Genomic DNA, 13790 nt, shown 5'->3' on the forward strand with positions numbered 1-13790 from the left:
AAATAGAACTAAAAATAGAAACTGAAAGTAGAAATATGCTGTACAAAATAGAAATTTCCTCAATCATGAGCATCGATCTACTTCTTTAGTCAGGGAGGTGAAATCATAGCTATGGCTTTAGCTGATGCACTTATATAAAGTTTTTATTTTTTATTAGATAAGGAACATGCTGTATTTGAACAGGGCTATTTCTGATGAAGTGTGAAGAGAAACCTGACAAGTCTGTCTCACCCTAAACCTGTCTGCCCACGCACGCTACATGGAGGTGTTAATGATGACGAGGTTACTGTAGCTCAGTGTCACAGTCTGGAAACAGCTATAAACATTATATGTGGCTTCTTTAATCTCTAGGTTGAGGATCAAAACAACAAGTTTCTGCTGTTCTTAAGAGCCAGACGGAAAATAAGATGCATGTTGAAACCCAGACGTGAAAAAAAAGAAACACCGAGTTATTTCTCTAACTGCGTTTATTGAACTTTTGAAACAGAAAGACGGATAAACCCACAGAGCCGAGCTCCAAGCTGCTCAACCTGTGACAGAGTTAGATTTAATACATCTGTAGTACAGTACAGAGATCATATGATACAGAGATAAAATATATAAACATCTTACATTCACTTGCATCTTTAAAAAAATAAACGATAAAAACAGTGATGATAAAAAGACAACAAAAGCACAGGAAGCGTTCCTTGGAAAAAAAAATTTCCAGAAATCTTAATAAAACTGATAAGAATGACGATGAAGCGGAAATTTTTAGATGCTTGTAAGTTATCGTCATCATCGTCATCATCACAGGAAATTCTGATTGGCTCGGAAGGCGTGACCACGACACAATCATGTGACAAGTACAGTAAATAAAAAATAAATAAAAATACAGAGCGGTAACAGTGTATGTGATGATGTAATATTTATCTTAGAGTAACACTGCTGTGCAATACGGATAACAATGCAGAAGAAACGGCTGCATTTAATAACAATAAGTATGCTTTCATAGATAATCTTAAACCAGCAAGAGAAAAAGAAAAAAATAAAAATAAATCAGATTTACGCCATTAAATAAATAAATAATAACGTACTTGCACATCCCGACCAAGTTGTGTGAAAACTTTGTCATGATTTAACACGTTATTTTTCCCCCTAACAGAACGCTGCTCTGTGATAGATCCAGTGGTTTTAATTATTATTATTTTAAATTATAACCTAAACATCCATTCTCACAAAAATCCGAAGCGAGACACTAGTAGATGTGGGCGGAGTTAACTGAATCGCCGTGACAACAATAACAGTAAGGTATTAACCCGAGCGCCGTTAATAAAGAATAGTGAAGAAAGTGAAATGACTTTCAGGATTAGTGTAGTGTCCGAACATGGACAGTTGAAGTTTAAAGATCAAGGACAAGAACAGATCCAGCAGCAAACCGTCAATATCAGGCGAAATATCTCAAAGTTTGTACTGACAAATCTTAGTGTAAATGTTTAAGCATTAAGGTCTACAGAAAAGCAAGGACTTGACCTTATCAATAGCAAATAGCAAAAAGTTTCCCTTAAAACTCAGAAGACGGTTAATATTATTATTTGGACCCTGGTAAAACTTCAGGCCATGTGCTAACACTCAGCATAGGTTTAGTCATAAGGGTTCAGAGAGGGATTTCCAGAAATTTGTAGGACCTGACTGAGTCCAGAACACAACTTTACATAAAGCAAGTTCCAGAAAAGAGTCTCAAAAGAAGCATCTGATCATTTCAGAACCTGATGAATTTAGGAACAAGGTCTCACAGAAGGATCTGATCATTTCAGATCCTTTCAGAGCTTAAACTTGGGATCTCAGAGATGATCATGGGTTTCTAACCCGTGCCTCAATAAGGGAGGCATCTAACCCTATAACCATAACTGATCCAGAAACAAGACATCTGAGTTGGTCACAGGTTCCGGAACCGGGTCCCTCAGTAGCACCTAATCATTTTAGATCTTGATAGGTTCTGAAATGAGACATTCAGTTTGGCCATGGGTTTTAGAATAGGGTCTCAAAGGAACGGCTCATAATTTCAGAATTCGATAGATTTGGGAACATGACATCACAGGAGATCACGGGTTCCAGAACAGGGTCTAAGTGAGGCATCTAATTATTTAGGAACCAGACAGAAACAGAAACTAAAGGTGGACACGAGTTCTAAAACTGGGCCCTTCAGTAGCACCTGATTATATTAGAACTTGAGGGGTTCTGAAATGCGACATCCAATGTGGGACAATGGGTTCTGGAACAGGGACTCAAAGAAGCATGTGATCATTTCAGAACCTGATACATTTGGGAATAAGACACTACAGGAGACTACACCTTCCAGAACTGGGTCTCAATGAGGCATCTGACCATTGAAGAACTAGACAGGACCATCACCCTAGAATTCGAGGGGTTCTGAAATGTAACATCCAATCTGGAACCATGGGTTCTGCAATAGGCACTCAAAGTAGCAGGTGGTCATATTAGAACCTGATAGATTTTAAAACGTGGAATCAGAGGAGATAAAGAGTTCCAGAACTGGGTCTTACTGAGGCATCTGACCAATTTAGAACCAGATGGGTGCAGAAACGAGACATTGGAATTGGAACATGCTCTCAAGAGTGGTTCTAAGGGTCTTAAAGGAGCGGGTGATCATTTCAGAACCACGCTGGATTCTGAAACGCGACTTCACAGTAATTCACGAGTTACAAACAGATGAATCTTCTCATTTTAGAGCCTGACTGACTGAAGTGCAGGTCAAGGTGGAGTATTTGAACTACAGAAGAGCTGATGATTCTAGAACAATGGAAACTCTCAAATCAACTGACTGAGCATTTGATTATTATTATTATGTTTGAAGTATTGACAGATTTACATCTACAGTGCAGGATGAGATGAGGTCACATGACCTGCCGTATAAAAAAAAAAAAAAAAAAAGCCTGAGACAGGAACGGCTCCACCGGCTCTGCATCACATGATGTGCATTAGCGAGCATGCTACACACTGCAGGATCTGGAGTCTGGCTGTGAGTCTCTCCAGACTGGAGAGCTGGGTTATTTCTGTCTCAGCTCTAGCAGGAACAGACACGCCTACTGAAGCTTTTTACGGGAAGCACGAGGAAGAGAGGAGACATGAGGCAGGAAGCAGCAGCAGCAGCAGGACAACGACTACGAGACGAGAACCTCACGAGGACGCCCGAGGAGCTTTCTGGTGGAACGGGTCACTACGGGACGCTACTTGGTGCTGAGAAACGTGTTGCATGTAGCGCACACGAACACCGTCTCCCTCTGAGCCTCTGGAGCTGGAGAGAGAGAGAGCGAGAGAGAGAGAGAGAGATAAATAAATAAATAAACAGACAAGAGCAGGAGAGTTTAAAATGTTAGAGGTACTGTAACAGGAAGTGATGCTGCAGTGATGTACGTGATGGCGTCTTCTGACCTGTCGCTCCCATACTGGACCTGAGCACTTTGTAGGAACAGCAGCGAGAACACAAGCTCACACCACAGTTAGAGCAGGAGCGCTGGAACACATCCAACAAGCACACCGTCATCAGAGATACATTACAGTGGTGTGTGTGTGTGTGTGTGTGTGTGTGTGTGTGTATGTGTGAGAAGGGATTGTGTTACATACTCACCCTCTTCTTTAACACCGAGAACGCTGCAGCACAGCTGGAACAGTTACCTACAAACACACAGAGAGAAAGAGAGAGAGAGAGAGAAATTAAGACTGATATGTTAAACAATGTGTGTGTGTGTGTGTGTGTGTGTATGTGTGTGTGTGTGTGTGTGTGTACGTAATCAGATTCATTAGGAGTCAAGGAGAAAAATGAAGGAAAGAACTTGACTGAAAGGGGGAGAAGTGGTAGTGATTAAGTGAGTGAATAAATGAATGTTAAGGTTAGGAGCGAACGAGTCACTGAGTGAGTGAATAAATAAATGAGTGAAAGTGTGAAAGAGTACCTGACTGAGTATGTGTCTGAGTAAGTGAGTGAGTAAGTGAACGGCTAAATGAGTGATTGGAGTAAGAGAATACACGAGAGCAGAGATGGACGATACATCCTATAAATCACATCTCAGATTGTTTTTTTTTTAGACAAAATTAGATTTTTTCGATTTCAAAACGATTATTTTTCTTAAAATGAATAAAAGTGAATAAAACACTAGAGGTTAGTTTTTAAGCCAATAATTTAAGCTAAAACATTATAAACAAACATGAACTAACAAGAACTAACAAGTTTTCTTAAAAACTTCTTCATCTTACATGCTTAATAAAATCAAACCAGTTCCTGACAGCATTTTACAAGTTTTTAGCAACAAACACATGCCTGTCCACTGCAGCAGACTTGAGACACGCCTGTGTCGCCCATTTTCATTTTTCAATATCTATATAAACTGTAAATTCAAATTAATCGATAATAACGATCAATCGCACAGCTCTACGCGAGAGAGTAATTGCATAAGTGAGTGAAGAGGTGAGCGACTGAATGTGTGAGTGACTGAAGGAATGGAGCGAAAACACGGGTGAGTGAATGACTGAATACAAACCTGTCTGAATGAATACATGACTGAATAAGTAAACGAGATTAAAGAAAAAGGTTAGCGACCGAATTAATGAATAAATGAATGAATGAGAAGGTGAGTAACTTAAATGTGCGATTTAAAATATGTGAATGACTGAATAAAGGAGTGAACAAGTGAGGAGTGAATTGTGTGAGTGAATAAGTCGGTGAGTGAATGAGTGATTAAGTGACAAAATGAATAAGTGAATGAGTAAATAAATGAATGAGTAAACCAACAAACAGTTCAATAGATGAGGTAATGACTGAGTGAATAAATAAGTGAATAAATGGATGAATGACAGAATAATTGAGTGAGTGAGTGCCTAAGTGTTTATAATCAAGTATAAGTAATTAAATGTGATGTGAGAGAGAGTGAGAAAGTGATTGTGTGAGTGAATAAGTCGGTGAGTGAATGAGTGATTAAGTGTCTAAATGAATAAGTGACTAAATTAATGAGTAAATGAGTAAGTTAAATGAGTAAATGATTGTTGTATGAAGAAGTGAATGAGTGAATGACCAAATTAATGATTAAGTAAGTTTAAAAATGAATAAACAGTTGTGTGGATGAGGCAATGACTGAGTGAATAAGTGAGTGGGGGACAGAGTGTCTGAGTGACTGAATGAATAAGTGACTAAGTGAATGAGTGAGTGAGTAACAAAACGTGAGCAAATAAGTAAATGAGTGTATAAAGGTAATGTGCGTGTGAGGAAATGAATAAATAAATGAACAACAGAGTGAATAAAGTAATGACTGAGTGAATAAGTAAGTGACCGAATGAATTAGTGAAAAAATGAAAGAGAATAAGTAGCTTAATGTGCATTAGTGCATTAAGAGAATGAATGACTGTATGAAGGAGTGAATGAGCAAGTGGCCAATTAATGAGTGAGTAACTAAACAAATAAACAAATGTATGAACAATTGAGCAGATGAGGTAATGACTAAGTGAATGAATGAGTGACCGAATGGATGAGTGAAAGTAATTGAGTTAGTGGGTTCATAATTGAATAAGTGGGTGAAGACCTACAGTAAGTGTCTGAGTGACTGAATGAATAAGTAACTAGATAAATGATGAAGTAACAAATGGTAAAATGAGTGAATAACTGTATGACAGAGTGAATGAGTGAATGACAGAGTAAGTAAATGAATGAATGAACAATCTAGTGGATAAAGTAGTGACTAAGTAGAAAAGTGACAATGGATGAGTGAGAGAGTGAGGGGTGAGTAGGTAAGTAATTGAATAAATAAGTGGGCATCTGAGTGACTGAATGAATAAGTGATGGAGAATGAGTGAGTGAGTAACTAAATGTATGAGGTGATGAAATGATTGAATGACTGTATGAAGGAGTGAATAAGTTAATGAGTGAGTGAGTAAATGAGTGAGTGAATAAATGTCTGAACGAATGATTAGGTGGATGAGATAATGAGTGAGTGAATAAGTAAGTGACTGAATGGATGAGTGAGAGAGTAATTAGTAAATTGGTAAATAACTGTATGATTGAGTGAGCGAACGACCCAACTTCTGAGCAATTAAATAAATAAATGAATAAACTAATGTGAGTAAATAAATGAAAGAATGAACGAGTGAATGAGTCAGTGACTAAATTAATGAGTGAGTGAGTAAATGGATGTCTGACTGAGTAAATGAGTTAATGAGTGATGAAGTGAACGAGTGAGTGAGTCTCTGACCTGTGGGGTTGGTGGGAACGCGCTTACGGAGTTTCTCGGTGAGTTTGGACACTCGGCTGCGTATCGGCTCGTTCCTGCTTAACAAGCCGTTATCAGACACTGAGTCGTAATCGGCTCCGCCCACTGACACGTCATCGTCATCCTACAGCCAAGAGAGAGAGAGAGAGAGAGAGAGAGAGAGAGAGAGGAAGAGAGAGAGAGAGAGAGAGAGAGAGAGAGCACAAGAGAAAAATATTACCACATTTTCTGGACTATAAGAGACTCCGGAATATAAGACACACCCGCTGTGAGACGAGAACAAAAGGACGTCCATGCCTCTGTGGTATATGATTTAGTAGCAGGACTCGAAAAGTCTCTAAATCGGCACTCCTGCACCCCCTAGTGGAGTTGGAGGAGAAGAACATTATTAAACAGTAATTTGTTAATGACATTAACAGTGTGTCTTATATTCTGGAGGACTTGTCCTCACCCCCGGACGCTCACACGCCTTCACCGACCATCGTGTCGAGTCAGGACCACACCCGCGTCCAGTCTGGACAGTGACAGAGTCGTGTTAGGAGTCTGTCAGTTAGTCTATAGAGGGGAGAAACCTGCACGCTGCAGTCATACAGGAGAGGACGCTGAGGTGATGCTGATGGACGTAAATGATTTAGAACGAGGTGTACTAATGCGTCGGACAAACACAGTGTGCAGGTTTCTGTCTCTGACTAAGAGATCAGAGGAGTGAGAGAGAGAGAGAGAGAGAGAGAGAGGGAGAAGTTAATGTGTGAGAGAAAGTTAGATCAGAATCGTACTGTAAGACCGCAGCAGCCGTTTGTTAAAAAAAAACTAATCATTTTGTCAGAACAACCCATCCAAAGTTCTGGTAATTACACCACACAGCGAGGAACCAATCAGAGAGCTGGCAGTGACGTGACATCACTGTGAGAACGAGCCAATAGGAGAAGAAAGGTCTCGGAGAGGCGTGGTTAGAACACCCAGAGCGACGGAGTGGGCCGGGCACCTTACGAATCACTCGTCTCCATAGGGCTTTAGTCAGCCCGAAGACTGGAGGCCACACCTACATCCAAAAATAGGAGGGGGGCGGTTACACAGGGATATGCCCCGCCCCCCATTACTGGGAGGAGTTTTGTGTGGTTTGAAAAGTTGTGTATAAAAGGATAAATACAGGCATGTTCCATTCAGTACACACATGCTCATATGCAGGACATTACTCACATGCAATACACACACACACACACACACACACACACACACACACAGAGTGCTTCGTGCAACTCTCCAGAACTTCCTTTCCACAGAGGAAGTGATTTCATTCAGAGCATAACAAATACTTACCACGAAAACCAGCTGGGATTCCTTTAAGGGCAAAGTAAAAAGGTGAGCTACTCCGTCTCTCTCTCTCTCACACACACACACACACACACTCTATAGTACTTTATACTATTCTACTCCTCTATTCGCACTAGCACTAAGAGCTGTACTTCCTCCTCCACTCCTCTAGAGGGAGACACTCACCTGAAGGACCAGCTGGTTCTCCTTATGCAGCACAGACAGCAGGACAAGTCAGATACAGAGGATTAGATGTGACAGAAGCAGAGAGAGACAAAGACAGAGAGACAGAGAGAGACAAAGACAGAGAGAGAGAGAGAGACAGAGAGAGAGAGAGGGAGGGGTGTGAACTTTTTACCTCGATGGCGTCTCTGAACTCATCGTCAGGCTCCGCCTCCTCGGCTTCCTCCACACTTCCTGGTGAGAGATCCTGCGCAGACACACACACACACGGTGACACACTGCACTCTTACACTACACACACACACACACACAGACAGACAGTGTGCCTGTCTTTCTATTATCTCTTTGATTTCTTTAATTAACGTTAAATGAAATCAATTTTCTATAAGTGATGGTACAAATCAAACGTACAGGCCCCGCCCCTTTCCCTAGATTTGCATACAGTGACTTGATTGGCTGTTAGATTTAGTCCCCCTTATCCTCGCTCACTCAGTATCACTGTCTCCGTCCCCCTGTCAGTCCGTCCCTCTCAGGCCTTCTCCTTCTCTGTCCCCCTCCTCCAATCTCTCTTTCTTAGCCTCTGTCTCCACCTCTCTCTTTTTCTCTCTCTCTGTCTGTCTGTCCAGCTTTCTTACTCTCTTAGTCGGTCTCACCATCTTATTTTTCCATCTCTATGTGTGTGTGTGTGTTGTGTGTGTGTCACTCTCTCCATCTCTGACCTCCAGACTGGTGGGGGTAGGGGAGCGGTCTGACAGGTGACTCTGTTCTGGGTCCATCTTTTCTGTCTCTCCTTTAGCGGGCTGCACCGGAGACGAGCGGAACAAGTCCTTCATCTGCAACACAACTACACACACACACACACACACACACACACACACAAAGCATGTTAGAATAAACCAACATGTTAAGTTAAGCTCAAATTTACACTGTTAATGTGTGTGTGTGTGTGTGTGTGTGTGCTGTCTGACCCCTGCAGAAGTCCTTGTTCCAGAAGAAGAGAGTGCTGTTGGTGAGAGACAGACTCCAGCCCACAGGAGCCGTGTACAGCAGACACAGCGTCATCAGGAGGAACCCGTAGAATCTGCACACAGAAACAGAGCTGCTGCTCCTTCTGTCCCTCACGTACATCAATCATGTGGCGGGTGTGTAGCGGTGGGTGTGTGTAAAACTCACACGGCAGAGACTGCATGACTCTCCCAGTACAAGACTTTATACACTGACTCGGCATACGCACACGCCTGCGTCAGGATCTCATCCAGCCGCTTTAATCTGCAACACACACACACACACACACCAAACTTTAGTTCTGCATCTTCACCTTTCTGCTTCACCCTGGACCTCACTATCATGGCTGCTCTCTCCTGCATTGTTTTCATCACTCATAGCCCTGACCTCACTGAGGTGGCTTTTGAAAAAAGTTTTTTTTTTGTCTTTTTTTACCCTTTTCCCTCACCAGAATCGCTGCTTCAAGGTGGTTTTAGCTCAAGTTGGCTGCTCATTCTCACCACTGCCCTCAGAAAGCTGGCTTTTTCGCTTAGGAGTCTGACGCACTGATAGCTGACCTCAAGCTGACCTCATAGATATGGCCGCTCTGACCTCTTTCACCTCACTAAGATGGTTACTCACAGGCCCTTGACCTCCATCATGGCTTCCTGGCGGCTCATGTGGACGGTCTGAAGTTCCCTGCGCTGAACTGCATGGTGTCTCTTTTTCTCTACTGCTGCGTCGGTGGCGTCGCCTTGGCAATGGTCGCCAAGGTAACCCAGCACCGCTGGCACAGAGACCACCAACAGGAGGAGAGAGAACCAGACCACTACAAAGAGAAAAACAGGACAAAGAGGAAGTTTATACAGTACATCTATCCTGTCTGTTTCGTTCTGTCAGTTAGATGGGAGGAGGCGTGGCCTTGGTGTACGCCAAACAAAAATAAGGATGTGTTTGTATGTATATGTATGTATATATGTCACTGTATGCCATGTATGTCAAACACAAGACAGGGGGTGCGGCTCCAGTGTCACTCACAAGGAAGAGGGTGTGGCCAATGTGTCCATCACTCATAAGAAAGGGGGCATGTCAGTCACAAAAAAAGGGTGTGGCTTTGAAGTATTGTATGTCAAACACAAAGAAGGGGTGGTGGCCTTGGTGCATGTCAAACTAGAAAGGAGGCGTGGCCTCGGTGTACGTCACTCATAAAGAACGAAGGGTGGCCTTGGTTTATGTCAGTAGGTGTGGCTTTCGTGTCACAATCACAAAGAGGAAGGTGGGGCCTCGATGTCTGTCAGTCAGAAGGAAGGGGCTGTGGCCTTGCTGTACGTCACTCACAATTAAGGAGGTGTGGCTTTCGTGTCTGTCAGTTAGAAGGAAGGAGGCAGAGATATCTAACTGTTGCTCTCTATTTTTGTCTCACCTTCACTTAAGGTGATAAAAAGGATGTTCAGCAGGATGCAGCAGAAAAGAGAGCACAAGGGCATTCTCCACCTACACACCCACACACATGTACAGAAAACCGTTAGAAAAAGTCATCCATGAATCTCGATCTTCTCTCTTATCTTAAAAGTCTCGTTATTTGCTCACCCGAGCACGTAACGCAGCACCTCCACCACATCAGTAACCGGTTCCAGAAAGATCGCCATCCGCTTGTAGGAGACCACCACATTGAAGAGGTCAATGGTCACCGTAGTTCGAGGTCCGTACAGGTCAGACGTGCTGTCCAGAGACGACGTGTCTTTACTGGAAAGCTGGCTGGGCTCAGGTCGCTCGCCGGAGGTGGGCGGAGTCTCCTGACTGGCAGGCTGCATCCTCACAGTCACTTGTTCAGTCAGTGAACCTGAAATACCTAAAATAACAAGATTTATATATATATATAAAAACATATATAAATGTATTTGTTTGTTTGACTTAATCTGCTCACTCATCTAAATATGAAAAGTTTTATAATACAGCTTGATTATTGTGTTGGACGTCGGTTAACTCAAATATCGCGATACTTTGTGTGCAGGTGTACATTCTGTACCCAAGTATCGTGATACTGCAGTTTCACAGACTTTCTCTGTGAACTGACACGATCATAAATAAAATAAATAATTAATAAAATTTAAAGAAAATTTCAAAAGCCTTTGATAATTGTCAAAGTAAAATACTACTAAAATAATAATAATATTAATAATAATATCTAGCTCGCGAGTCTTCTGTCAGTCAGTTCCTATTAGCTTAGCGCAGCTAGCAATCTAGCATCCTCGACATTGCTGTTATCATCACTTTATTCACCTTTCCTTGTGTTTTTACGCTTTACAACACAGCGTGTGAGAGATTAACACCTTTACCGCCATCCAAAAGTCTGCGACAATGTTTTAAATTTGAGATTAGTCCACTTAATGTCCAGAGTAAACAGCGATTTCTTCCGGATTGCCAGCCTACTTCCGCATTGCGCAGGATAACGTGTCGATTCGAGAGTTCCGGATGAGAGCTTCAATCAGCGCACACAGTCAAACGCCGAGCGCATCGATTTGACCTTGAATTCAAATTGAATAGTGCAATTGTTTTTAAATCTAATTTCATTAGTGATACCAAAGGCCCAGGTATGTAGACATTGAAAGTTGTAGTAGTCCTTTTTTATTTAGTTTTTTTATTTCTTTTACAATAATTATTAAAAAATATATATACTATATGCTATAGATGGGAAAAAAATTTTTAACGTCTGCCAAAGGTTCAGTTCCAACCCAATGTCCAACCTGTGCCGATTGTGTGCGGATTGGATGGTCCACTGTCGTGACCCCTTGATGGGAACAGTCAAGTTCAAGTTCTAGTAGGCTTTATTGTCACTTTAACCATATACAGTTAGTACACAGTGAAACGAAACAACGTTCCTCCAGGACCACGGTGCTACATGCAACATAAAATTCAAAAATTCTACATCTAAACATAAAATTACAACATAAATTAACAGAAAAACTAAACTAGCTAACTAAGAGGCCTAGTTAGCTGGCTAGCAGAGACTAGACAAATTGACCTAACATAAATTACAACATAAATTAACAGAAACTAACTAATTAAGGAAAACTATCTACAGGTTTTTTTTTATTTTTTATTTTTTTACAGACAACAGACAACATAAAGTGCATGTGCAATGTGCAAACAAAAGCAAACAACATCAAGATAGGGAAAAACAGGGCATGTCTGCCTTCTGGTACCAAGGGTCTGTCTATGTTTGGATAGTTACCTTGTCAGTCATTTTATAGACATTCCACCCCCTGCCCCCAGCCTTAAATAAGATTTAAGTCAAAGGGCACTTAGTTCTGTCTCTGTGCAATATATTAATATACTTATCGTAGTTTATTATGTATCATATTTAATGGTATTTACATTTTTTAAACATGATTTTTGTACTGTTGCTTCATTTAACACTTTACTACCTTTTGCTTTGTTGTTCACATATTCCGGTGTTTACACTGTACTTTTTTAAGACCAATTTCCTAATACACAACCCAATAAAAAAAAGTTGCATACTTGGATGGACTTCATTGACAGCCTTTGATTATACACACACACACACACACACAATGTGGTGGTGAATTCATGTGTGAAAATGTTTCCTCATGCTCTCTGAAACACTAAATCCTTTCACAACCTAAACCTGACAACATCATTGAAGAAAACCTCCATAGATGTGATAACCTGGTGATTCAGTACATTCAGGTCGTCAGCTGACTTCATTTTATTTCCACATGACGTTGCTGAGTCTAGACCTGAGGGACTGGAGCAACCCCAGATCATAACACTGTCTCCAGAGGCTTGTACAGTGGACACTATGCATGATCGTTTCATGCGCTTGCCTTCTTACCCTGACACGCCCATCACCCTGTTATAGGCTCAATCTGGACTCATCAGGTCACATGACCTTTTTCCATCACTCCAAAATTTTATCTCTATACTGTACCGTACACCTTTTAAGCTGAAGGCTTTTTTTCCTGACCAGTCTCACTAACAAGCGATCCTCTTATGGACACTCAATTGTTGAGCCCCAATCCTGTGAGTTCTCATTACATTGTGTGTGTGTGTGTATGGAAATTATCTTTCATTATACATTATATATTAAACCCATAGTGAATGTTAATGTATTTTACTGTTATTTTTTGCATTAAACAATGCATCTTTACTAAGTGTTTAAGTGATCTCTAGTAATGAATTTATTCTAAGTTGACAGATCAGCACTACCCTTCCAAGTTTTGAACAATTATTAACCCAATTCCAGTAATTTCAAATCTCCATAATTGATCTTGGTGCTCGATGCAACTCAATAATTTGATCATCTAAAGTGGTGCCACTAAAGTGGGGAGTATATTTAGCATATTCTATACCTTGTTTGTAAATTTCTCCAGTTTTTCTCTTCTCCTTCCCTATTATATTTTGACGTATATTTCTTTGTATTGCGCAACTGGTACACACCTGATCCTTATAACCAGCATGTACAGTACAGCCGACTCTGACGCTTTGTGCACACGACAAACTTGAAACTTGACCTTATCTTGAAATCAGCAAGCACAGCCAAGTAATTCTTTTGTCACATAGAAAAGTCATTGTGTGCTAAGCGCTAGTTGTGTTCTTATTAAAAAAATAACTTGGCTTCCAAGCAGTCGAATGTGCAAAAGTGACGTCAGTCCTTAAGAAACCATAAATAATGAGTCTCTTTTTCCCATTTGTACTTGTCCTTTTTTCTTTTATGTATCTTATGTTAAAGTTTAAAAGTTTTATAGATAAATAAACAAGTCTCTCGGTCTGTCTGCTGTGCTTCGATAATCTTCCTGACGCCAGAAGAGAGCGTGGGAGAGTTAGCACGTTAATTAATATCAGATCCGAGAGGACGAGGGTAGAATTAACTGATTTTATATATAAAACCTCTTACACTTATCCAATTCTTCTTCTTTTCATTATTATTATTATTGTTACTCTCTCAGGGTGTATGTCAGGGTTGTATAGAAACATGGTCATATGATGACTTCCTCAGATGATCAACACTCACCACATCACATGTTT

The 13790-nt window shown here is 41.0% G+C and overlaps 1 protein-coding gene across 3 annotated transcripts; it reads right to left on the minus strand.

Annotated features, from left to right (window-relative positions):
• Positions 1–2779: 2779 nt before the first annotated feature.
• Positions 2780–11174, minus strand: zfyve27 (zinc finger, FYVE domain containing 27). Of its 3 annotated transcripts, XM_053477166.1 has the most exons (13): positions 11025–11174; positions 10332–10593; positions 10165–10235; positions 9384–9570; positions 8931–9026; positions 8726–8838; positions 8477–8601; positions 7933–8004; positions 7246–7302; positions 6243–6384; positions 3632–3678; positions 3436–3517; positions 2780–3298 (listed from the first exon to the last, which is right to left on the minus strand). In XM_053477166.1, exons 2-13 carry the CDS (start codon positions 10553–10555, stop codon positions 3231–3233), a joined length of 1284 nt encoding a protein of 427 aa, XP_053333141.1. In that variant the 5' UTR covers positions 10556–10593; positions 11025–11174; the 3' UTR covers positions 2780–3230. The 3 variants fall into 3 exon arrangements, with proteins under 3 accessions (XP_053333141.1, XP_053333142.1, XP_053333143.1); XM_053477167.1 differs by lacking the exon at positions 7246–7302; XM_053477168.1 differs by lacking the exons at positions 2780–3298; positions 3436–3517; positions 3632–3678; positions 6243–6384; positions 7246–7302 and adding exons at positions 6397–6949; positions 7761–7781.
• Between the last annotated feature and the right edge of the window lie 2616 nt (positions 11175–13790).

This window comes from Clarias gariepinus, chromosome 18 (assembly GCF_024256425.1).
Source record: "Clarias gariepinus isolate MV-2021 ecotype Netherlands chromosome 18, CGAR_prim_01v2, whole genome shotgun sequence".
NCBI lineage: Eukaryota > Metazoa > Chordata > Actinopteri > Siluriformes > Clariidae > Clarias > Clarias gariepinus.

Bases quoted from the DNA above. Each gene is read 5' to 3' on its own strand.
- zfyve27 (XM_053477166.1), bottom strand. From the start codon at position 10,555: ATGCAGCCTGCCAGTCAGGAGACTCCGCCCACCTCCGGCGAGCGACCT. The intron at 9,571-10,164 runs GTGAGACAAAAA...TTCTCTTTGTAG, and splicing joins TTTTATCACCTTAAGTGAAG to TGGTCTGGTTCTCTCTCCTC. The intron at 8,602-8,725 runs GTCAGACAGCAC...GTGTGTGTGTAG, and splicing joins GAACAAGGACTTCTGCAGGG to TTGTGTTGCAGATGAAGGAC.